General features: G+C 34.1%; 5 protein-coding genes across 6 annotated transcripts; 2 read left to right on the top strand and 3 right to left on the bottom strand.

Moving 5' to 3' along the window:
- Positions 1 to 3,207: 3,207 nt before the first annotated feature.
- Positions 3,208 to 8,070, top strand: LOC108852021 (agamous-like MADS-box protein AGL19). Of its 2 annotated transcripts, none has more exons than XM_018625504.2 (8): positions 3,208 to 3,406; positions 3,665 to 3,883; positions 6,339 to 6,417; positions 6,588 to 6,649; positions 6,726 to 6,825; positions 7,336 to 7,377; positions 7,515 to 7,556; positions 7,651 to 8,070. In XM_018625504.2, exons 2-8 carry the CDS (start codon positions 3,702 to 3,704, stop codon positions 7,801 to 7,803), a joined length of 660 nt encoding a protein of 219 aa, XP_018481006.1. In that variant the 5' UTR covers positions 3,208 to 3,406; positions 3,665 to 3,701; the 3' UTR covers positions 7,804 to 8,070. The 2 variants fall into 2 exon arrangements, with proteins under 2 accessions (XP_018481006.1, XP_018481005.1); XM_018625503.2 differs by having other exon boundaries at positions 3,209 to 3,406; positions 3,681 to 3,883.
- Positions 8,071 to 8,165: 95 nt separating this feature from the next.
- Positions 8,166 to 9,569, bottom strand: LOC130502700 (dihydroorotase, mitochondrial-like). Its single transcript, XM_056997491.1, has 5 exons — positions 9,516 to 9,569; positions 9,273 to 9,409; positions 8,919 to 9,034; positions 8,671 to 8,831; positions 8,166 to 8,603 (listed from the first exon to the last, which is right to left on the bottom strand). The coding sequence occupies exons 1-5, from the start codon at positions 9,567 to 9,569 to the stop codon at positions 8,409 to 8,411; spliced, it is 663 nt and encodes a 220-aa protein (XP_056853471.1). The 3' UTR covers positions 8,166 to 8,408.
- Positions 9,570 to 12,088: 2,519 nt separating this feature from the next.
- On the bottom strand, positions 12,089 to 14,021 carry LOC108849423 (dihydroorotase, mitochondrial). Its single transcript, XM_056997490.1, has 8 exons — positions 14,003 to 14,021; positions 13,772 to 13,911; positions 13,451 to 13,632; positions 13,242 to 13,378; positions 13,001 to 13,166; positions 12,800 to 12,916; positions 12,548 to 12,708; positions 12,089 to 12,480 (listed from the first exon to the last, which is right to left on the bottom strand). The coding sequence occupies exons 2-8, from the start codon at positions 13,852 to 13,854 to the stop codon at positions 12,286 to 12,288; spliced, it is 1,041 nt and encodes a 346-aa protein (XP_056853470.1). The 5' UTR covers positions 13,855 to 13,911; positions 14,003 to 14,021; the 3' UTR covers positions 12,089 to 12,285.
- Positions 14,022 to 16,043: 2,022 nt separating this feature from the next.
- LOC108849678 (magnesium dechelatase SGR1, chloroplastic-like) lies at positions 16,044 to 17,689 on the top strand. Its single transcript, XM_018623269.2, has 4 exons — positions 16,044 to 16,480; positions 16,707 to 16,880; positions 16,959 to 17,126; positions 17,205 to 17,689. The coding sequence occupies exons 1-4, from the start codon at positions 16,340 to 16,342 to the stop codon at positions 17,526 to 17,528; spliced, it is 807 nt and encodes a 268-aa protein (XP_018478771.1). The 5' UTR covers positions 16,044 to 16,339; the 3' UTR covers positions 17,529 to 17,689.
- Positions 17,690 to 18,393: 704 nt separating this feature from the next.
- LOC108849551 (protein FIZZY-RELATED 2-like) lies at positions 18,394 to 22,516 on the bottom strand. The gene is made up of 8 exons (XM_018623109.2): positions 20,765 to 22,516; positions 20,270 to 20,392; positions 20,091 to 20,195; positions 19,544 to 19,789; positions 19,243 to 19,437; positions 19,073 to 19,174; positions 18,847 to 18,978; positions 18,394 to 18,763 (listed from the first exon to the last, which is right to left on the bottom strand). Exons 1-8 carry the CDS (start codon positions 21,233 to 21,235, stop codon positions 18,710 to 18,712), a joined length of 1,428 nt encoding a protein of 475 aa, XP_018478611.1. The 5' UTR covers positions 21,236 to 22,516; the 3' UTR covers positions 18,394 to 18,709.
- Between the last annotated feature and the right edge of the window lie 1,024 nt (positions 22,517 to 23,540).

Here is a 23,540-nt window from a genome sequence, read left to right as displayed (position 1 = left end):
TTTGAAAATATAAATATTTAGATCCGTGTTTCTGAAGCCAAAGTAATTTATGGTTTGAAATTATAGTAAATTTACATTTTTCTATTTTATCATATATAATTAATGTTAAGATTCACATAGATATTATATTTTAATTATTTTCATTGAATTCAAATTTTGTACCTTTAATAAAATTTGAATATGTGATATATTCATTTTTTCCAGCTTAAAATTGAATGAGTAATCATTTATTATAAATGTTATTTTCTGTCTTATTATAATTATAAAATATTCTTTTCAATTTTGATTTAAAAATAGAAATGAAACACTTATTTTGGAATTTGTAAAAAATAAATATAATAGTATATATATAGTATCTAATATAATTTTAAAATTATTTTCATATAATAAAAATGTATATGTATCGTTCTTTTGTTTGAATTTAACTAATTGGATATGTGCAGTAAAGTGTCATCACTAAGTTATGTTATAATCATATTAAATCCACCTATCTATGTTAGTTATGATGATAATATATATTAAAACAAAGAAAATAAAAATTTAAGTTTACGTGGAAAAAAATGTCTATGTACTATCATATATACAAATAAAAATGTGACTATTTAATTCAAATTCTATGTGAAACTATATTAGGCTGAATATTGTTTGTTCAGATTTTTTAATGATCTCTTCAAAATAATTTAGGTAATTTAAATATTAAATATTTAATATATTACAGTGGTATTCCTGTAAATAGTTTGAAAAATTAAGGGGATGTCTGAAAAATGTCTGCTGTTTTAATTGTATTGATTTGTATCACCATTTTGACTTTTATAAGTGATGTTTTTATAACAGCTATAAGTAATGTAAACATATAAAGTAAGCGATGCAAAACCTATCAAATATGCATTACATAATTTGACTGAGAATGCGTAACCATACACCAACAATATTATTATCGGTGGCGTAAAAATAATAAACTTTTTTACTAGGCGAGCCCTCTCTGATATAGCATACCCATGAACTTCTCCATCCACTAATATTTACTTGGTACCATTAATAATCGTTCATCACAAACTTGGCTATCTATATGATCATATTAAAGATTTTCATTTTGATGTTGGCATCATAAGTACTCTAAGAATCAGCATATGAAAACTCGACAAAAAGTACTTATGTTGTATATATGGAGAAGAAATTTGGCGGTACGCTAATATGATAAAACTTGACCTTGGTAGATTGTGGAGATCAGATCATTTGGAAAAGTTTAGTAAATCATATAGTTTCTTGTTTTTTAAAGTATAATTGTAGAGATCGGTCCATTGTCTTGTCTTCAAAAAAGATCACAAGCCTATGTTACTTTTTTTGGTCATCTATTAGATTATAACCAAACTTCAACGTGAAATACACCAAAACCTATGTTACTAAACTCGATTGTTTTCTTGTTTTTAATGCAAGGAAAGGCATTTCAACAAAGCTTTAACTGCGAGTAAAAGGGACAAAACACACACACACTCACATTACTTAGCTCATCGTGAAAGGGATGTGGTCCTCCTAGCGTGCGACACCTGTACCGAGATATAGAAAGATGATTAACTACAAAATATTATTTCAAAATATATTATTAGTATACTGAAAGGCACCAAATACTGGATAACCACTGATGTTTTGCAGATTAGTTACAATAATTAAACAATTAAAAACGAGCGAATAAAGTAAAAAAAAACAAGAGCAAAATGAGTCAAAGAAGCGCACCAAACAAAGAGGTGAAGCTGCCACGTGGGAATATGTATACGTGGTGTTATTTAGTTGGTCTGTCACTGACGTGAGAGTACGGCGAGAGTATGGTTGCTACAATAAAATGGTGTGTACGGACGCATTATTGTTTAGAAAGATTTACACAATAGGCAAATCACTCTATTGTTTATCAGAAGATTAAAGTCACGAAAGGTTTTTGACAAAAAGAAAAAAGTCGCGAAAGGTTTCCTTTTCACCTGCAAAATCTTCATCTCTGTGGTAAACCAAAGCGCACGTATAAGATTAATAAAACGAAAGTAAAGCTATATATAAATTTCATTTTTTTCTTCTAAAAGTGTTTCACAACTGTACTAGTATACGGTATGTAGATTTACCTTGATTTTTTCTTAGCTATGTATGTGCAGTTATTTGTTAAATTCATCAAAGTTATATTACAATCTTGAAAAGTATTTGATAATTATAAAGAATGAAGTATATAAACACGGGGTTTTCGTAAACTAATGATACAATATACATAATGTTTTGTAATAATTAATAAATCTTCACATTTTTAGTTAAAACATTACTACTCTTGGTCAGATCTATCCATTTGTACTTAATATGTCAATAAAGTATGAATGTGTTATGAAATGCTATTCACTCATCATCACATCAGAAAAAAATCAAACAAAATAAGAACAATTACAGATTTAGTATAAATTTTATCTATAGAAAACATCATTAGTTATTTTTAGAGTAATAACTTGTTTCATTATATACTAACTTTTGTAAAATCCATAATCTGTTTAACAGCAAAAAAAAAATGATTGTTTCAGTAACATTTTGTCTTAGAAGGTTACCCCCATTAGATATCAGATTCTTTCTATCATTTTTTTTTCTGCGGAGATCAGAAGGTCAGGTGCGTGTGTGAATAAGTTATTGAGCACATCTTGTCCGAGAAGAGCTGGCAACCGACAGAGATGCTGGTTGTCCACAGATGGACTGATGAAACCCACTTTGACGGACACCGGTTCTGAAATTACCAATTATTTGAAGTTCAAGAGATAGTGAATCTGCAGCTACACCAACAGTATCATTTTACTTATCATTTTTCTCATAAATAAATCTGTCGCCAAATATATTTATTTATCTGCGTCGTACGAGTTGTATAATTATAGTTTAATCAACCACTGAATAGAAATTTTAAAATTCAAAAGAATAAGTTTAATATCATCAAATGAACCTTATCAAATCCCATTGGAACTTATTCTTTCCACTCCCAGAATTTATTACACTTATTTTATCATTAACATTTTTGGTCTTCATTTTCGGATTTTAAAGTTTTTACCAAAAGAAGAAAGAAATAACGTAGTGCTACTAGTGAGCCAGGTGGACTAGGATTATAGACCAATGGTAGGCATAAGATAAAAATTGCAAAATTACTGAAAAGCAAAAGAAAAAAAAAAGGCATTATCACGAAGCATAAAAGAAAATGTCATTTGTGGTTCTCTCTCATCATAAATCTAGGGTTTCTTAAGAAGTTCCCAGCAATCTGTATCACACCACCATCTTCCCAAAATCTCTTTTTTTTCTTTCTTTCTTTCTGTCTATCTCCAGAAACATATACAGATAGATAAATACACAAATAGAGAACCACACATCAATCTAAGATCATACACATACGAGGAGGGTAAATCTCGAAATCCGTCTTCAGTTTTTCGTTGATTCAGTTTTCTATGTATAGCAAATCAATGTTTCCTTTATTTCTTGTAAAAGTCAAATCAAAGAGTTTTTCTTTTCCAATTATGCTTATTATTGATGATGATGTTTCTTGAGAAATTATATAAGTCTATGTCTAATCAATCTAATCATGGTTTTAACTTCTTGATTCTATTCGTTTTATTTAGCTAAACAAATCTTTTTCTTTTCTTTGATTTAATTAAATCAGAAGATTTTGATTTTAGGCTTTGATAAGAAAGTAAAGAATGGTGAGGGGAAAGACTGAGATCAAGAGGATAGAGAACGCAACGAGCAGGCAAGTGACTTTCTCCAAGAGAAGAAATGGACTTTTAAAGAAAGCTTTTGAGTTATCTGTCCTTTGTGAAGCTGAAGTTGGTTTGATCATCTTCTCTCCAAGATCCAAACTCTATGAGTTCTCTAGCTCTAGGTACATCTCTCTCTTATCCTCTCTTTGTTTGTCCATCTACTTGTGCTAAAAAAATGATTTCTCCTGATTAGATTCGATTAGGGGCTAATCTGGTCCAGTTCTCACTGTAGACTCGGTGGATTATATTTGGTTATGTGATTATCAAAGTCGTGATAGAGAGTGATTCAGTGGTGATTTTTGTTTATAGAAAAGTAGATCGGAGTACTTTTATAGGATAGATATCTTGTAGTAATCAGATTTACATGGCACTGCAACCTATGTATGTGTATGTACATGGCATTTGCTGTAGACGAGTTGATCATTCCGACTCTCTCTCTCTCTCTCTCTAATGAGATCTTTTTGATGATCTGATACTTGATTTTTATCCATTTGTAACAACGAAAAGTCAAATGCTAACTATCTACATATATCTAGCTAGTTTTATAATTATGTGGAAATATATATGACTTTTAACTTTTTACTATAGTGTCCTTTAATTACTCGAATAAGACCTATCTGCGTTATCAGAATGCTCATGAATTAGGCAAAATACCCCAAGCTTGGAAGTAACGTTAAGTTTCCACATGTAGACATGTGTACCATGTGTCTCCTACGTATGTATATATATACAAGTGTGTGTCTGTGAGTATAGTTTTATCATTATTTTGTATATAGTATTATATATGTGTGAACAAACGTTCGAAATTATGGATTACTCGTTTATGTAAGTCCACATGCTTCTTTTGTATGTGTGTATATGTATGTATAAATATGTAAAAATGTGACAACAATGATGCATTTTGCTTCACTTTTCTCCCACACACGTTTACTTAAGCAATGACAGTGAAAGAGTCAGCCCATGTGTAGATCAAAATTATATTCATCCTTTCTTTGTTTTCTCTCATTTTTATTTGCTTAGTTATAGTCATTTTGATTAAAAACATAGAGTTACAGTAAAACAATTAGGCATTTTAACTATCTACGTGTATTTAAGTGTCTTTTGAACAAAACCAAGAGAGGTTAATCACAATTAACTAGGCATTCTTAACCACATAATCATAGTTGTTAATTAATGCAGTTGTTAATGATTTTTAAAGGGTAAGTATTAATTTTAGTTTTTATCTGAGCATGTGCATCTATATTTACATCTATTGTCTCTGTATGTATGTGTATTAGTGTATGATGTTGGATCATAAATCTCAAGTAGAATGTTGTTATGATTTTTATCTGAGTATGGCGTTCGGGTCTTCCGGTCGTCTTCGGATATTTTAAAAATTTTGGTTTAAGTTGGTTTTTCTCGGGTCCGGATCTATAATTAAAATACCTATGAAATATCCGTAATGTTTGGGTTCAAATCGGATTTGGATTAGATTTGAATGTTTAAAATCTGAAAGAGACATAACATACCCAGATTCCATCAAATTTAGTCGATATTTGTTATATATATTTAAAATTTTACAAAATAACTTGATTTAAAATATTAATAACTAAAACTAAAAAAAATTCTAAATTTTAGATTTTAAAACTTTATATTACTTAAAACGTTTACAAAATAATAGTTAGCAAGAGATATTTCAACTAAATCATAACTCGGATACAAATTAGTTCTTATCGGGTAAGATCTATTATAGTCTGTTTTTTCGGATCAGTTTCTCTCGATTCCAGTTCTTTCGTGTAAAATAAATTTGGATCCAAAAAATACTTATAAATTTTTTATTCAATTTCGAATTAGGTATTTTTGGAACGGTTCTACTACAGATTTACGGGTCCAGGTTAAAATGTGCAGACTAATTTTTACACTATCTTATTCATTTTGAAGTAAACAAAACAAATATTCCGCTTTCAGTAATTAATCAGATAAGAATAGTTGTTTCAAAAATTTGTGTAATGTTATGGAATAACAAATATTCTGCTTTCAGTATTTAACCAATAACATTTTCAAAAGATGAAATTTATATTTTTTTTTACAATGATAGATCATTAATTGATATTAATAAGTTGCAAATCTTTTTAGAATATTAATTATATTTAAATTGATACTATGGGATAGTTATTAGAAAGTTTATAGTAAATATATATAATAAATTAGTTATAAATATATTTTATATTTTTATATACGTAAAGATATTTCAACAAAATAACGTGTTAATCATAATAATAATTAGAAAAATACACTATTTTATAGTAATATAAGTCACATAGTTGCCGCGTGTGTTCAAAAAAAAAGTCACATCGTTTCCGCTTACTTAATTTACACATCCATAACCATCTAGCATTATTATCTGTTCTGTATATTTAACAATGTCATGATGGTTTATTTACAATAGAAAAAGTGATCAGTTACATATAAATTTCGAAACAAGCAAAATAACTATGCTATACGTTATTCTATTAAAATTCTAAAACTAAAAAGTGAAAAGGCTTACATTTTCACTCCTCCTTTGCGTTTCTCTGATTTGCATTTGACTATTTTTAGCATGGCAAAAACAATAGAACGATATCAGAAACGGGTCAAAGAAACTGGGATTAATTACCCGAGAGATGACAATTCTCAGGTAATCAAACCTCTTTCTCAATCTTTGATTTTAGTTATGACTTAAACAAATCATCATTCATATTTAAGGGTTTATATATTGTGGATGAATAAGCTTTTCATAAAAAAACATTTGTGTGTTTATATGTTTCACCTAGTTTCACCGACTACACTATACTACTTGTTTTGCAGCAAGCAAGAGACGAAACATATGGTCTAACAAAAAAGATTGAGCAGCTAGAGATATCTAAACGGTTTGTAATTTATAAATCGTTTGAGAAAATTATGTATAGATATGAAGTAGAAACTGGGGTTGTTTATTAATTGCAGAAAAATGCTTGGGAAAGGTATTGATGCATGTTCTATTGAGGAGCTGCAACAGTTAGAGAATCGGTTGGAACGAGGCTTGAGCAGGATACGAGCCAAGAAGGTACTCTTTTTTTAACACTCTAAGAAGTAAGAAGCTACTCTTTTTTAAAAAAATAAACACATCACAATTGCACACTAAATATTCATTTAATATCAAAATTTAGAATGTATGTTCTTCCATACGTACACGGTACACCACTTATCATTTCCCTTGATATATGAAATCAAAATTCAATTTGTTTCATTATTTTTTCATTACTATGCAAAAAGTTATTCAGAACAATACGTGTCGTTCTGTTAATCATGTAACATGCTATCTATTCTAAACTTAATCCTCTTTATTAATTGCGGCCTTCAATTCCATGCATGAGTACATCATTGCTGTTTAAGTGCATGATTTGCGTGGCTTCACTAATGATATTATAAAGAGTAAAGTCACTACATATAGTGTTGATATATATGGCTTAACTTAAGATTCATTAGAATGTACACGCGAAGGTCATCTATTCTTTAAATTATGTTTACCATGTAAATTTTTGCTTACATCTATTTGTAAATCAATTATTTTCAGTACCTATTACTTCGTGAAGAAATTGAGAAGCTGAAGCATGAGGTAAAGCAAAATTCACCTTTTACTTTTTCCCCTCTTTTCTAATGTGTGTGTACATATATCTTTGTATAGTTGCATAAATAGTCATATTTTCAATACTTCAAGTAAAAAAACTTTTATATTCTTTGTCAAAATCTCAGGAGAGGAATCTCATTAAGGAAAATAAAGAACTGAAAGAGAAGGTACCGATTTTTTCCTTCAGTAGTAAATGTTTCTCTAACCATGAAATATAGTATTTTTGCTGATAAGAGTTTTGGTAAATTGTATAAATGACAGTGGCGTGGAATGGGAGCAATAGTAGTAGCATCACCATCATCAACCTTGTCATCAGCAGAAGTGAACAAGGATAGCAATGACAATATGGAAGTGGAGACTGGTTTGTTCATTGGACCTCCTGAGCCAAGACAATCCAAGAAACTCCCTCCTTAAAGAAGAAGAAGTTGAGCCTCATTTTTTTATCAAAAGAAAAAAGAAAGTTAAGCCTCACAACTTCAAAAGAATGTTATTTATGTTTTATATATTTTCGTCCAAAAATTTGAGGTGCCAATAAATTCTAAAACATAGTGTAGTAGTTTGTTCTTATTCAATGAGCTGAGCCTCAAAAGTTTCTATAAAACTACTGTTGTATTACTTGTGTGTATTAGAAGTTCAGTACATGTTTAAGTATTTTGTTTATATATATTTTTAATTAATACTGTTTAAAGTGTAAGAAACAACAATCTATCAAGTAGAAATCATAAAAATTATAGACTTATAACGAAGCAAGATTATTATACTTTTGCCTAGCGTTTACGAGGATGGGACATCTTGCACACTCTGGTTGAGGATTGTACTGTCAATTAAAATTCAATGAAGAACAGAAAATATAAAAACGGATTCAAAATACAAAATAAACGTTCTTGATCAGTATTTTGCTTTTATTCCTCAAAGAAAAATGCAGACCATAACTCATCCATAACAAAATCCAATTCAAAAGATCCAACAAAGGTATTCCAATCTGGGAGAAATGTTTAGACAACTCCACACACAGCACATTATTCGAAAGATGGTTGCCATTGAAGAGTTTCTCCAGCAAACATTGGAACGATCTCTCCAAACGAGAAGGTTAAGACCTCAGGAACTTTCCAAGGAGCTTTCTTGAGAGTGATCTTTGAAGAGTTTCTCGGGAGGCCATAGAAATCAGGTCCATTGAAGCTTGTGAAAGCTTCCAACTTGTCAAGCGCACCAGCCTGAGGTAAAAGATATGAACATTAAAGTAAACTCCAAAACCGGGAAAAGTAAACCGTTTGAAGTTACCTCATCAAAGACCTTGGCGTATAGAGACAAGGCAACAGGAGCGCTGTAAATACCAGCACATCCACATGATGATTCTTTTCTTCTCCGTTCATGTGGAGCACTGTCTGTGCCCAGGAAGAACTTCTTGCTTCCACTAGTTACAGCTTTAACAATGGCTTCTCCTGTAGTAAAAGCATAGTGATCTGATTTCAGAAAACAGATATAAGAAAATGAAATCTGGATGATCCAGAGGGGAGTGAAGAACATACGGTGTATCTCTCTTTTGAGAACGGGAAGGCAGTAGTTGTATGGATGTAATCCACCTGGAAAAGAGCGTTTCTGTTGAGAAGGAGATGTTGTGGTGTGACTGTTGCACCCACAAACCCTAGTAAGTCACCAAAAAGGATATGAGCCTGGAACAGATAAAAAACTAAAGACAGGAATGAAAAATATTTAGCGCACTCTGGTAAAGTTCATCTAGCTCATGAAGCACTACTGCATAGTATCACTGTTCTATTTAAAAGTAACCGGTCCAGCCACAAAGACCCTTCTGTCAGTGAGTTGCTGGAATTTATCGGGAAAGAAGCTTGGTACAGGAAACAGAGTGAAGAGGTAGTAAAGACACGTGGAAGCTAGAGATTGGAGGGAGAAGGTTGTTAGAGTCGTAGTTGGAGTTTGTTGGAGAGATACCAACGGTTCCAATCAAATAAGGACAGCTGTCAAGTGAAGAAGGAGTGACGAGTATAAGAGCTCTGTTTCTCTGAGTTATTTATATTCATTCAGAAAAATTGTAACAAACTCTGTTGTGTTTTCTCTCGATATTTCTCACTATGTCTGTTGGATAGGATGTTTCAGCCAGGAATTACAGGAAAGAGGAAAAAGACTTGCACACAGTCCATGAAGAAGAAAGAGAATTTCATAGTATGGTGGACATACTTTCCAGAAGAGGCTGAAGTGTTGAAGAACTTCTGGCAACTATAAGGTAGACTGTGCAAGTTCAGTGCAGAAAGTTCACATGGGTTTGGAGAGAGAGAGAGAGAGACACTGATTTGTGATCAGTTTATCATATTTCTCCTTAGATCGTGTAACAAAAAGACTACTACGAAGTAACAGAGTAAATGAATGAAAATGACTTATTACACTTTTAAGGTAGATGTTAAGTTTTCATGTTATGAAGACTAAAATCATTTACGGTACCTCGATACAATTTCTCCAGTTCCTGAAAGTACATCACCGTTTCAAGATCGAGACTGCATATTACCATAAAAACCAAAATTTTCGTAATATTTTATAGGTTAAGAAACAAATATGATCAGAAAGTTTGGGAATTTTACTCAATCTCCGTGCTTTCTTTTGATGAACCGATGATGTTGTGGATATATTCCTGATAATATAAAGGAAACAAAAGAAACTAGAGCATATGCCACGATGGGACAATAATCTTCTCCTTACAAAGGATGAACTAATTAATAGACACAACTATTTGCAATTGAAGGGATTCCAGAAGATGTATGGCAGCTTCATGGGGAGCAAGTGCATGTTCGAGTGTTTGAAAGGTTTAAATGGAGGATCTCTGATCTTGTGGTAAGATTGATTATCTACCATGATGTTTGGTGATGGTTGCACTATCTTCGAGTGTTTGCTTTTTGAAAGTCTTGATCTTGGATTTGATGTTGTTTAGCGCATTATCATATCTTTTGACATTGGATTTGATGTTGTTTAGTGGGTCTGAGTCCGTTTTAACATATGCCTGTTTAAAATTTCTCTCTTTATTGTTAAAACGGATTCAGACCCACTAAACAGCATCAAATCCAATGTCAAAAGATATGATAACGCACTAAACATCATCAAATCAAAGATCAGGATTTTCAAACAGCAAACACTCGAAGATATTGCAATCATCACCAAACATCACGGTAGGTAATCAATTTTACCACAAGATCAGGGATCCTCCATTTAAACCTTTGACAATTTCTGAGGCAAAAACTGTTCAACGATCACTTCGTCATCTGTGATTATGTCAACTATAAAATTTGCCTTCTTACTCTTCAAATTATTGGAAGTAACACTTATTTTGAAAGCAATGTTTTTCTTATAAGATCGTTGAGAGTTTGTGGTAAAACGGAGCCATCATCCTTAAATTTTGAAAAATAATCAGAATCTATTAAATCCCACATTGTTCTTTCAGGGGATGATGGATCCTCTAGATCTACTGTTCTTGGTATGGTGAGTTATGTTCTAAGAATCCAAGGAGGACAATAAGAGAGATATTAAGAAATAATGAGGTACCTACTGTTCTATCACTTGTGTGTATTAGAAGTTTAGTACATGTTTAAGTATTTTATATATTTTTTAATTCGTACTGTTTTAAGTATTTTGTTTATATATAATTCTAATTAATACTGTTTACAGTATGAAAAATAACAATATGCTAAGTATGAATCATAAAATTCATAGTTATAACGAAGCAAAATTACTATACTTTTCCTAAGCTTTTACACTCTGATTGAGGTTTGTACTGTCGGCTCCGGTGGTTGGTGGTTCTCACCACCACCGGGAACGGGTAAGACTCTGGGAAAAGAGGCTCTCAAAGCTCTTTACCGCCGGCTTTCTGTCTCCGGGAAGGGATGGTTCTTCTAATATCTTTATCGTCGGCTTTGTGTCTCTAGGAAGGATGGTTTTTCTAGCATCTCGATCACCGAAACTTATGTTCTTGTGTGGTGAATTAATATTAGTTTGAAGTCGTGGGAATATTGCTTTTGTTTGGTTCTTGTTGTTTCAGTCACTTCGTTGCATCCTAAGTTAGCTTTTTGGGTTCGTTTTTTGTGATTTATGTTCGCTGTGGAGGTATCTACTAGACCTTATCTTGGACCTTTGTGGTTTTGGGAGATCGTTTCTAGACGAAGCAGTTAACTTGATCTTCAGTTTTTCTCTTGCGAGGAGGTGGTCAGTTTTTTGTTCTGTAGGTCACTTGGCTGCCTTGCGAGTGTCCGCGTGTAAGAACTGGTGGTCTTCTTTGACGTTTTCCCAAGTAGCGTTTCAAGGTCTTTTGTCCTTGTATCTTAGTTTTAGTGGTGGTTTCTGGTCATGCAAATTTCACATGGATAGCAGCTGCTGGAGTTGGTGTAGATTTGACCTCTCGATTGTTTCTGATGTTGCTGGTTCTAATATGGCTTGGTGATATTCCCTTCAGGGTTGGGACTGCTCAAGACATGTGTTCTTTAGGTCAGCTCCATTGATATCGAATTCTTCTCGAAAGGTGGAAGGAATAGAGTTGTGAATATAAATAAGTTTTAGGCTCAGTTTATGTCTTTGTTTTATTTTGTTTGGTTTATGTTCTTTGTCTTTGATTTCTTATCGATACTATGTATCTCAACTTTCTTCGAGTAAAAAAAAAAAAAGAGGTTTGTACTGTCAATTAGGTTCAATGGAGGAAAAATAAAAACAAATTCTTTTTTTTGATCAAATAAAAACAAATTCAACACACAAAATAAACATTATTTGTCAGTATCTCACTTTTATTACTTCAGAAAAAAAAATGCAGAGCATAACTCAGCCATAGCAAAATCCAATTCAAAAGATACAACATGAACTCCAATTTGGGAGAAATGTTTAGACAACTCCACACACAGCACATTATTCGAAAGATGCTTGCCATTGAAGAGTTTCTCCAGCGAACATTGGAACTATCTCTCCAAATGAGAAGGACAAAACCTCAGGAACCTTCCAAGGAGCTTTCTTCAGTGTGGTCTTTGAAGAGTTTCTTGGGAGGCCATAGAAATCAGGTCCATTGAAGCTTGTGAAAGCTTCCAACTTGTCAAGCGCACCCGCCTGAGGTAAAAGATATGAACATTAAAGGAAACTCCAAAACCGGGAAAAGTAAACCGTTTGAAGTTACCTCATCAAAGACCTTGGCGTATAGAGACAGGGCAACAGGAGCGCTGTAAATACCAGCACATCCACATGATGTTTCTTTTCTTCTCCGTTCATGTGGAGCACTGTCTGTGCCCAGGAAGAACTTCTTGCTTCCACTAGTTACAGCCTTAACAATGGCTTCTCCTGTAGACAAGAAGTAAAGCACAGTGAGATTCAGAAAGCAGATATAAGGAAATGAAATCTGGATGATCTAGAGGGAAAGTGAAGAGCATACGGTGTATCTCTCTTTTGAGAACGGGAAGGCAGTAGTTGTGCGGTTGTAATCCACCTTGGAAAAGAGCGTTCCTGTTGAGAAGGAGATGTTGTGGTGTGACTGTTGCACCAACAAACCCTGGAAGCCAACCAGAAGGGTATGAGACTGGAAGATTAGCAAAAGACCAAAAGATGAGAATGAAATTTAAGAAAGTTACAAAACCTTCTTTGCAAGATTCAACGAAGTTCACAGCATCCATGGTAGTGATGTGTTCCATCACTACTTTCAGCTGTGGAAGGCGTTGGATTAAAGGCTGCAGAACTGTCTCAATGAAGATTTTCTCGCGGTCAAAGACATCAATACTCGGATCCGTGACCTCTCCATGAACCTAACCATAACACATTCCTTAGACAAGAAAGTCTAAATGACAAAAATGTCTAAATCTGCAGCGTGATTTATTTACCAGAAGAGGCATGTTCTGTTTGACCATCTCTTCTAGTACTGGCAAGCATTTTCCAAAGAGGTCTGTAACACCATCTTGAGAGTTAGTTGTGGCTCCCGCAGGGTACAGCTTCACCGCATAAACCACACCACTTTCCCCTAAAAAACGAGATACATTATACATAAAAATGTATTTGACTATGATGAAGAAACAATGGGAAAAGTACTTACTGGCAAGCTTGATCTCCTGAGGTTGGGTTTTGTCAGTCAAATAAAGAGTCATTAGTGGATCAAAGCTGGTCCCAACCGGCAAAGCTTTCATGATAGATTCACGGTAAGTAATGGCAGCTGCAGTGGAGGTCACAGGGGGCTTCAGATTCGGCATCACGATCGCTCTCCTAAAATGACTCGCACTACACACATGTACACAACCCATTTCTCATCAGACAAAACACTAAGCATCAACGGAAATTGAAGGAATATATTCAGAACAAACAAGAACCACTCCATTGATATATAAATGTAAATAGTAGGGAGAATATAAATATAAACCTGTGGGGAACAACAGCCTGAAGAAGATCGCCATCACGGAGATGAAGATGCCAATCATCAGGCTGAGTGATTGTGAGTTCCATTCTTACTGCTCTAGTCTTCAATTTCTTACAAGATTTCAGTTTCTGAGATCCAAATCCCTACACAAAGAGGAGTAACTAGTAGTTTACTCACATTATAATGGTCTCAAGACCCACATGGACAACGAGATGATTAAAATAAAATACAAACCGGGTCAAATGGATTGAATGGTCAATGAAAATTAAAAAAGAAAGACTGAGAAGTGGAGGAGGCATAGTACATACAACAACACTACAAGGAGAAACAAGAGTCTTGAATCTTGATCATCACAATGCCTTTGCAAGATTCACCTGTTTACAAAGGGTAATAAGATTTAGAAAGAAAAAAAGACATTAAAAAAAGGGAACGATTTGTGTTTGTCATTGAGATATGAAGACAGAAACAAAACATAGAAGCTCTATTCAATATCTGACTGAAACAAATTTCAAAAGCTCATAGAGACATTTGGTCGAACAACTTATCTGCGATATATTTTAAAGCTTTATCTATTATTAAAAAAAAAATGTTAAAACGTTACCGAGTTTAGAGCATAGATTGTTTGAAAATTAAAACGCCGGTGAAGGAAGGAGAAGTTGACGGTGACAGAAGACGGTTGTGATCAGTGTGATCGGAAGAAAACGTCTGCAACGAAGTTCCGACAATAAACCGTGAGAAGAGAACTTATACTTGTACAAGTTTTAAAAATAAATAGGGGCAAAATTGTAAATGGGAGTTTTGTAAACAGAGTTATTGGACAACAGTTTCTTCGTCAAGATCAGCTATGTAATGGTTATGACTAGAAGACGTTGTGCTTTTTGCTGTGGAGGCAGCGCAGCATCAATCATAGGACCGATCAATACTTCCCATATTGACTTGAACTCTGTTAGATTTGAGTCGACATCTCTAGTGTAGTGTTCACGGCAAAGTATTGGCTCACCTGGCCATGAATAAAAGCTTCTGTTTGGTTAGAACAACTATGCATCAAACCATCAGAACCGGTTTTGATACAACCGGAACAGTCCTCTGAAGTTGATCCTGGGATGCACATCCCTACTGCGTAGATACGGTTGGGTTCCTGGCCGATGGAACCGCTGAAGAAGAAACCCTCTTGAGCCGTGGCGTTGGAAGGAAGAGAAAGAGAGGATGACACGGCGGTTTACGTCGTAAGTACCGTTAGGCCGCCTGAAATGCCCATTGTCACTACATGTTTGTGATGAAACCGAAGCAACACCAAAGCTTATGAGAGGACAAAACAGAGTATTGAAAACATACTCCTCTGCTTCAGATTTTCTCTGAAGCATCCTCCCTAACCTGCAACTGCTGTCACAAACACGATAAAGTCAAAAAATCAAAGTCAATAATAATGTTGAATTTTGCAAATGTGATGATTGTTTAATTTTTTTTTTCTTTTTTTGAAAATCACTGAAGAAACGACAGTTAAGAGAAGCACTAGTATTTGTTCAAAAAAAAAAAAAAAGAAGCACTAGTAAAATCAAGACAACTTTCTTCTCCTCTTTTTCTATTCCTTCTAATGTCATTGCTGAACACAACATCTTCTATAATGCTTCTCTCTAGGCCAAGGTCCCCAGACATAATCTATGTTCAAGTAGTGCGTATTCCAGGTAGTAAAAAACAGAGGAGTGTTCAAACTGCAATGCACTTGAGAAAGATCTCATACTGTTTGCAACACATGTTAAAGAAATAAGCGTTGGAGACTATCAGAACTGTTACCGTGAGAAACAAGGAGGGTCTTGTTAGTCGTCCACGTCACATTTTCCGGTGGGAAATTAATCATTTTTTTTTGCGCAGCCACGGCCAGCGAAAACAGGTGAAAAAAGCCAATTTCAAGAACATTATTGTTAAATATTACTCTCTGTTCATGTTCTGTTTCAATAGTGATATGTTTTCTAATCTGTTTTCTTTAGTGGAGGATGGTTTTGATCGTGACTAATCTTCATTTTTGACATCTAAATTCCAAACCAGTTCGTGATCAAGGTTCGGTGAGAGCCTAATCTCTTGTCTTTATCTCTGGATTAAGTAAATCCAAATGATAATTAAAGGTGCGACTTGTTAGCCCCACGGCCCCCACCATGACGCCACATGGGCAGCTCATTCAAAGGATTTGGAGGACACGTGGCACTCTCTATGCTCAGAAAAAAAAATTCCAAAACAGAGTATCTAAGATTTGGGCAATCATCAAGTGTGAAAACGTGAAGCAAACACCATTTAGACACACAACAAGAACCAACCCAATACGCATCATCATCATCAGAACCCCTAAATTCCAGGAAGAGAGAAGATAAATATCTCAAGCTAAAGCTTCAAGCCTCGATCTGGGGTTTCCATAAAGTCTCAAGCTTTCGATTACAAACACGCTAGAACTCTATTTGCTTCCAAACCTCGCTTAAAGGGTCTCTCTGTATTCATCTTTCTGTCACAATTCTGAAAAAAAAAATTGAAGCTTGATTTGGTTCAACAGAGAGAGAGAGAGAGAGAGATAAAGCAGAGATGTGTAGTTTGTCAGCGAACATGTTGTTACCAACAAAGCTGAAACCTGCTTATTCAGACAAACAGAGTTATTGTACCACCAACTCACTCCTTGTCTCCAACACAAGACCCAAGAGGAAGAAGAACCAATCCACTGTTCCTGTAAGTATATTTTTTTTTCTTTTATCTGGTTCAGACTTATTTTAAACCAAAAAATTTCAAGTTTTAAAATCCGCAGCTTTATGTCGACGCCTCTTGTTTGTATTAACTATTAAGGGAGATATTCTTTGCTTTATCTATATATATATATATATAGATTCTTGATTAAAAAAAAAAAATCTATATATAGATTCAAGAAATGGTTTCTGAATCTAAGATGCCTTTGCAGATGGCAAGATTGTTTGGACCAGCTATCTTCGAATCATCCAAGCTGAAAGTATTGTTTCTAGGGGTTGATGACAAGAAGCATCCACCAACGCTCCCAAGAACTTACACTCTGACTCACAGTGACATTACAGCTAAACTAACTCTAGCTATTTCTCACTCCATTAACAATTCTCAGGTATGCGTTTAGTTTTAGGCTCTTAACGGTTTTAGAAAATTTATAGGCTGATGTATGTGTGTATATGTTATAATATAGTTGCAAGGATGGGCAAATAGGATATACAGAGATGAAGTGGTAGCAGAATGGAAAAAAGTGAAAGGGAACATGTCTCTTCACGTCCACTGTCACATTAGCGGTGCCCATTTCCTCTTAGATCTCTTCCCAAAGTTTAGATACTACATCTTTTCCAAAGAACTACCCGTTGTAAGTTTCCAATGTAAAAGAATTTGTTTCATATACGACAACTGTTGATTAAAATGATTGTTTTGATTTGTGTGTTAGGTGTTGAATGCTATTGTTCACGGAGATGGCAACCTGTTGAACAGCTATCCCGAGTTACAAGAAGCTCTTGTTTGGGTTTATTTCCATTCTAATGTCGATGAGTTCAACAGAGTCGAATGTTGGGGTCCGCTTTGGGAAGCTACTTCGCACGATGGTCACAGGACTCAGACTCTCCCTGAGACTCTGTGCAAGGAGGAGTGCGGTTGTTGTTTCCCAACTGTTAGCTCCATTCCTTGGTCTCATAGTCTTACTAACGAAGGTGTTACTGACTACCCTGGGACTCAGGCCGAGGGAATGTCTACTCCAAGTCCGGAGAAAATCTAGTGATTCAACTAATATACAAGTTTCTTTTTAGTGAAATCTTTTGTAGATCTAATATTGGTCTGGTTTGGTTTAGTGTACATGATGTGGTATAGGAAAATAATGATTATTTGTAGGTTTAATAGTACTAAATTAAGTTATAAATGTTTAATATTATGCGTCTCCACTTGAGTCTTTGACCCATCAGGCCATCACAGAAGTATTTTTTTTCCATCACAGAAGTATATCATTTCACCAGATCAAAATGTAATGAAGTCAAAATAAGTTGGTTTATGTTAGACCGTTGCGTATATACTAAAACTATGGTTTTAAAATATGAAAACGTAAACGAAATGGCAAACTATTCATAACAATCATCATCACCAAAGTAGTGTTAATATAAGAATAGTCTCTTTGTATGCTAGTAGGGCGTAATACACACCGATGTAACACGTGAAACCAAAGGAGAAACGTGAAGGTAAGGAGATTGGTAGTGACGGCAAAAGACTTGTGCTGGTCTACGATACAAAGCGTACCGGCCACTCCTTGCTTCTAATGATTCCAAATCATTCTTTTGGATCTATTTGGTATCTTTCCTCACAATCTTCCTCTTGATTGTCAATCCAAACAAATATGAATTTATAAAACGAAAAAAAAAAGAAAAGATGACTTTGTATGTCCGACCCCATTCGTCTATGTCTACCTGTAATTTACAACCATATTCGTAGGACCGGTCTTGAGATTTTGAAATTATAAAGATTTCATTAAAGAAAAATACCACTTGTATGTCCATGATATGCATATGCATATTGAGCAGAGCAAGATAGCATAGAAGTTTTAGCAAAAAAAAAAAAAAAAGATAGCATAGAAGTAACATATACATAGAGAATAGGGCAACGAATTATTGCGTTTATTTTATTATTGATGGACTCATTATAAAAATGGTGTGTTCGTAGGCAAAATTTGAACAACAAAAATTTATGTATGATGACGTATAAAAGAAAAATTTGAATAAAGATATACAGTTTGAAAATTTTGTGGTGAACCCAGATGGTATTATTATCTCAAAAGGGTTATAGATCTTTTTTTGCATCCGTGTGAAAAACGTTGGTTGAGAAGACCAACTCAGAGGCTGCTGACTGCTGTTGAAGAAATGCAAGAGATATTTATGTATGATCTGTCTCTATGCATCTTGGAAGATCTTTTCACCGTATTGTTGTTCTACCAAAGAATGTCGACCCAATGTCACTATCCGTGTTCTGCGTATATAACGAAAAATATCGAATTATTTTCCTCTTAAAAAATAACATTTTGGGATCATTAGAGTTGATTGATTTTTTACCTGAGATTTAGGGGATGGGAAGACATTCCAGAACCTTAAGGTTTCATCTCCTGCTCCGGTTACAATCGTCTGTCCATCTGGTGAGACCGCTAGGTACAGAACACGGTGTGTGTGACCAGTCAGAGTTGCAATCTGAACCCAACAAATTAAGAAAAAGAGACGGTTATAAGTTACATATAGCACTTGATAATCCAGAGTACAAATACAAAGGTTGGAGATTTGTTACTTTGGACATGGTTGGGTATTTCCAGACTATGATTTGGTTTTGAGAGTATCCGTGCGTGCTAACCAGCTCGTTTACGTTCTTAGACCAAGCTAGGTTGCATACCTGTCACATGCAAGAACAGAAAGGGTTACTTACCGTTGGTTAAAGTCATGTAAAGTTAATGAACGTACCTGACTGCAAGTATCTATGGAGCTTAAATGAGTATTTTTGGTTGTATTCCAAAAACGTATGCACCTATCAGCAGTGCCACCACCCGAAGCAAGAAGCCCGTGAACATGAGGTGACCAAGCTATGGCTTTAACCGCTGCTGTGTGTTCACTACATTTCAAAACCGGTTGCGTTGAATGTTGGTTCCATACAAAAAGCTGAAAGAAAAACATTTATTAAAAAACTATTTTAGCCCCCATATGCTCAAAAGAAGACTTAATATAATGTAACCGAAAATTTGGAATATAGTTAGTTGGTACGTACCAGATTGTCGCTTCCACCACCAGATGCTAACTCTCTGTTATCGTGAGACCACTTGAGTCCGCATACCTCGGATTTATGACCAGTCAGTTTGCTGACATGATCTTCTTGACAACGTATATCTCTCTGAAGAATACTCTCGTCTCTGCTACCAGATGAAAGAACCGATGAGCTCCATGCCAGTGCTCCAACTCTTAGACTATGTCCTTCCATTGTTCTTGTTCTCTTGCATCGCGCCGCATCCCATATCTATCAGAACACACAACTAATATGTGTATCATACATCATAAATTCCTCAAATCCTATCTGCCAAAGGTTTAAATACCTACAGATGCTTTTATTCGAGCATTTCTTATCAATATAGAAAAAAACATCTTTGTAATAACCCTATTGATATTGTTCCATTATGATCAAAGATTCCATATAAGGCATGAGCTATCTTTTACAATTAAGAACAAAATTTAATGCTGTAACTTACGATTCTAAGTAACAAACAAAGACAAAGAGGTAGAGAGCAATGGACAACAACATAAAGTAAAAGAGATGTAACCTGTACTTTCCCGGTACTAGTTCCAACAGCCAGATGAGTTCCACGGAAGGCCCAACCCACCGAGCAAACACTCTCATCAGCTCCGAGATCACATAGTTTAGTTACCTGTTGAAATTTCAAGGAAGCCTTCTTAGAAAAGTTTCTTAGAAATTTGAATGTGAGGAGATAAGGACACTCGCCTTGCTGCTACAAGCGTTCCACAGATACACGCAGTTCCCTAGTCCCACCGCAAGAACATTCTGTGCTGACCAATCCACAAGATTCAAATAAAAATCATCTTGCAATGCCGGTGCATCTAGTACCTGACATTTACCCACAAACAAAATATCCAAAATCCAATCAAGCTTGACCACATCAGTAACAATCACACTTAAGAGCTATAGAAAGAACAGTAAACAACAAACATTCTTCAATAATGGTTTGATTTAAAATCAACCTAACCTCAAGACTCATCACATCAACTAAATCTAATAACAAAAGTCAACGAGATCGAGAATCTAAAGTCTCCAAACTCAAAACATTACGCAACAACCCGTCAAAGGAACAATCAATGCACATCTAACTAAAAAAAACACAACACATGATCGCGATCCGTTGTCATTAATTCGACAATCTACATCATCCCGACAATGCACGATCGGACACAGAACGCAAAAAAAAAAAAAAACACCAACCTTATGGGGCGATCGCGACACCTTCCTCAACTTCTTGATCGGACTCTGGCTAACACCAGGACCATCATCATCATCAGACACAAACGGCGAAAACAAATCCGTACGCCGATTCGTCTCAGTCTTAAACCGAAAAATATTACGCGACGTAGAGAACCCAGTGATGTCCCGTTTCTCCGGCGTCTCGGGACCGAACATCGCCGCGCGTAACAGAGTCGCGTAAGATCCTGCTCCGTCTTCTCTCCCGTCTTTAGCGAGATCGAAGAGCGCGTAATTGGATCCGGATCTACTCGGTATGAATCTATCGGAGTATATGGACCGTGATGGTGATGGAGACTGGTTGGCATTGATCAGACGGTTGATTCGTGACTCTAGTGAGATGATCGGAGTGTTCATCGACGGTGTTGTTGGATTGATGTTAGTTGAAGAATTCGATGGAGGAGGAGTCACATTGCTTGCGGTAGGATCTTCCATTGAGTGTTTTTGAGTTTTGACTTCTTTCTTCTTCTTCAGATTTAACTAAGCGTTGAAACATAAACCCTCTTCTGTCTTTTTATTGTATTTTTTCTTTTTACTTTTTTTTATTTTTTATTTTTTTATTTCCTTTTCCCGGGAAATCTAAGGGAAACGGAAAACGACATGTGACTTGATGCGGAATTAAGAGAGGTTGATCAGGTGTTTGTTTTGGGTTGGTTACGTCATGCCTTTTACAACTTTTTCAAGTTTTCATGGGCTTTTAGCTAGGCCCATATAGATTTTGCCTAAATTGCCTAAATATTTATTGTTTTTTAACCCTACTTTCACCCATTTTCTATAGAGGAGTTAAATCTTAGATGGCAGATCTTTTTTTTATGAACCACTAGATGGCAGATCTTTAGATCAAAATCTCATAGATCTAAGCCAACTCTCAAGCTAATTTTAAAAAATAAAAAATAAAAAATTAGTTCTTAATTTGATTTTGTTGTTTTTTCCAATTAACGAATTTCTTGAGAAACAAACAAACTAAAAACAAAACTTAAATAGTTAAATCTCAGACATATATACTAAATAAATAATTGGATAAAAACTACACTTATTAACTGTCGTGCGGAATTGATTTAAGCTGTATATTAATTAATACATCAAAATTGAAAAAGGTTTTAAAAAGTAAACCAACATCTTGCTAAAATGAATGAATATTACTAGCAAATTGCAGAATGGTAATAAAGAAGTGAGTAGATGTTTTTGTTTTAACGTCTCACGTTCGGAGTTAGGTGATTTGTTTTCTATATAGTACATAATTAAATTAAATGACAGTTGTAGCAATGAAGGAGAAAATATTTGTATAATTTTTTTATAAGGAATCAAACATATTAAAATAAAACAAAAGAGAAAAGAAAAAAAAAATCCATGTAATTACGATGTCTGGTGAAATAGCTTTCACGTTAGCTAAACCGCTAAAGGACATGTCCTTATTGATGTGTGGAGAATGGGAATATCTTTTTTTATGAAATCAAAAATATAAAATAGGATAAAATGCAAAAGAAAATAATCGAATCTCGAGTATCTCCAACCTAAGACTTCATTTTAAAGGAGCATAACCTTAAAATAAGAATTTGAGAATTGATTGCTGCAACCATGAATTTTAAAAAAAAAATCTTTAAAAGTTTTGTCTATTTGTATTATAGTCTTTAGTATTAACAAAAAATTAATCATAATGATAAAACTTCATAAATACATATAAAATATACTTTTAATATATTATAGGACACATAATATTACATTATTATATTATAAAACATAATATACATTATATATATAATAAAACAATATACATACACACAAATTTTAGAAATTATGTACAAGATACCAAACTACTCAAGTAAGATATGTAATTATGTTTATGTAATTTGTTTTTAATTTATGTGAAGTTTGATTAGTGTATTTTTATTTTGTGTGAGATTTATTTAATATATTCTTCTATTTATGTGAATTTTATTTTAGTGCTATGTAATATTTATTCTATTTTACTTTATTTGGGTGTATTTAAATTATTTTAAATAAAATTAGTAGTTGTATCTGTGAAAGTAAATAATTGCAAGAATTGAAAAAAAGTGAATAATAATTCTGAAGTTTTAAATAGTGAAATCTCAAATTTGAAGTGTCACTATTCAAAATCTCAAAATTTAAAGATTTGAAATTATGTTAGAATGACGAAAGCCTCAAAATTTGAGGATTTGAAGTTCGATTGGAGATGTTTTTATTGACCGTCAGGGCCGGCCCTGAGCCAAGCCCGATGAAACATTCATCTTAAGCCCCCAAAATTTTTGAGAAATTTTACATGGAAATAAGCCTCCAAATTTGTAAAAAATAATTTCCAGTCTCCAAATTATTGAATTCCTTCTTGACTCGTCTACGGCTCCCAAAATCTCGGACTTGTTGACCGTAACAGATATGTATATATACCGACTTGGAAAAACATATATTTTCTATATAGTACCATTAAAAGAGAAAATTTTCCATTCTGTAAAAGTTTTCACTTTTTCAGAACATGAAAAAGAAAAAGAAAAAGAAAAGGAAAAAGAAAAACAAAAACAAATTATGGCGGGTTAGTTAACAAAAAAATGGAATTTCACTTTGGATTCCTTCCAATGTAATTATGTAAAAAAATATACTATAAAGAAACTCAATTAACACAAAATTTTGGGAAAATAAGAAAACAAATTAATCCTTGAGAAATTGCCAAAAATACCATTTTCATAGTACCACTTTTCATGTTTACACTAACCACTTTTACCAC

This window comes from Raphanus sativus, unplaced genomic scaffold (genome assembly GCF_000801105.2).
Source record: "Raphanus sativus cultivar WK10039 unplaced genomic scaffold, ASM80110v3 Scaffold0665, whole genome shotgun sequence".
Taxonomy (NCBI): Eukaryota; Viridiplantae; Streptophyta; class Magnoliopsida; order Brassicales; family Brassicaceae; genus Raphanus; species Raphanus sativus.
This window is presented reverse-complemented; position numbering and strand designations above follow the sequence as displayed.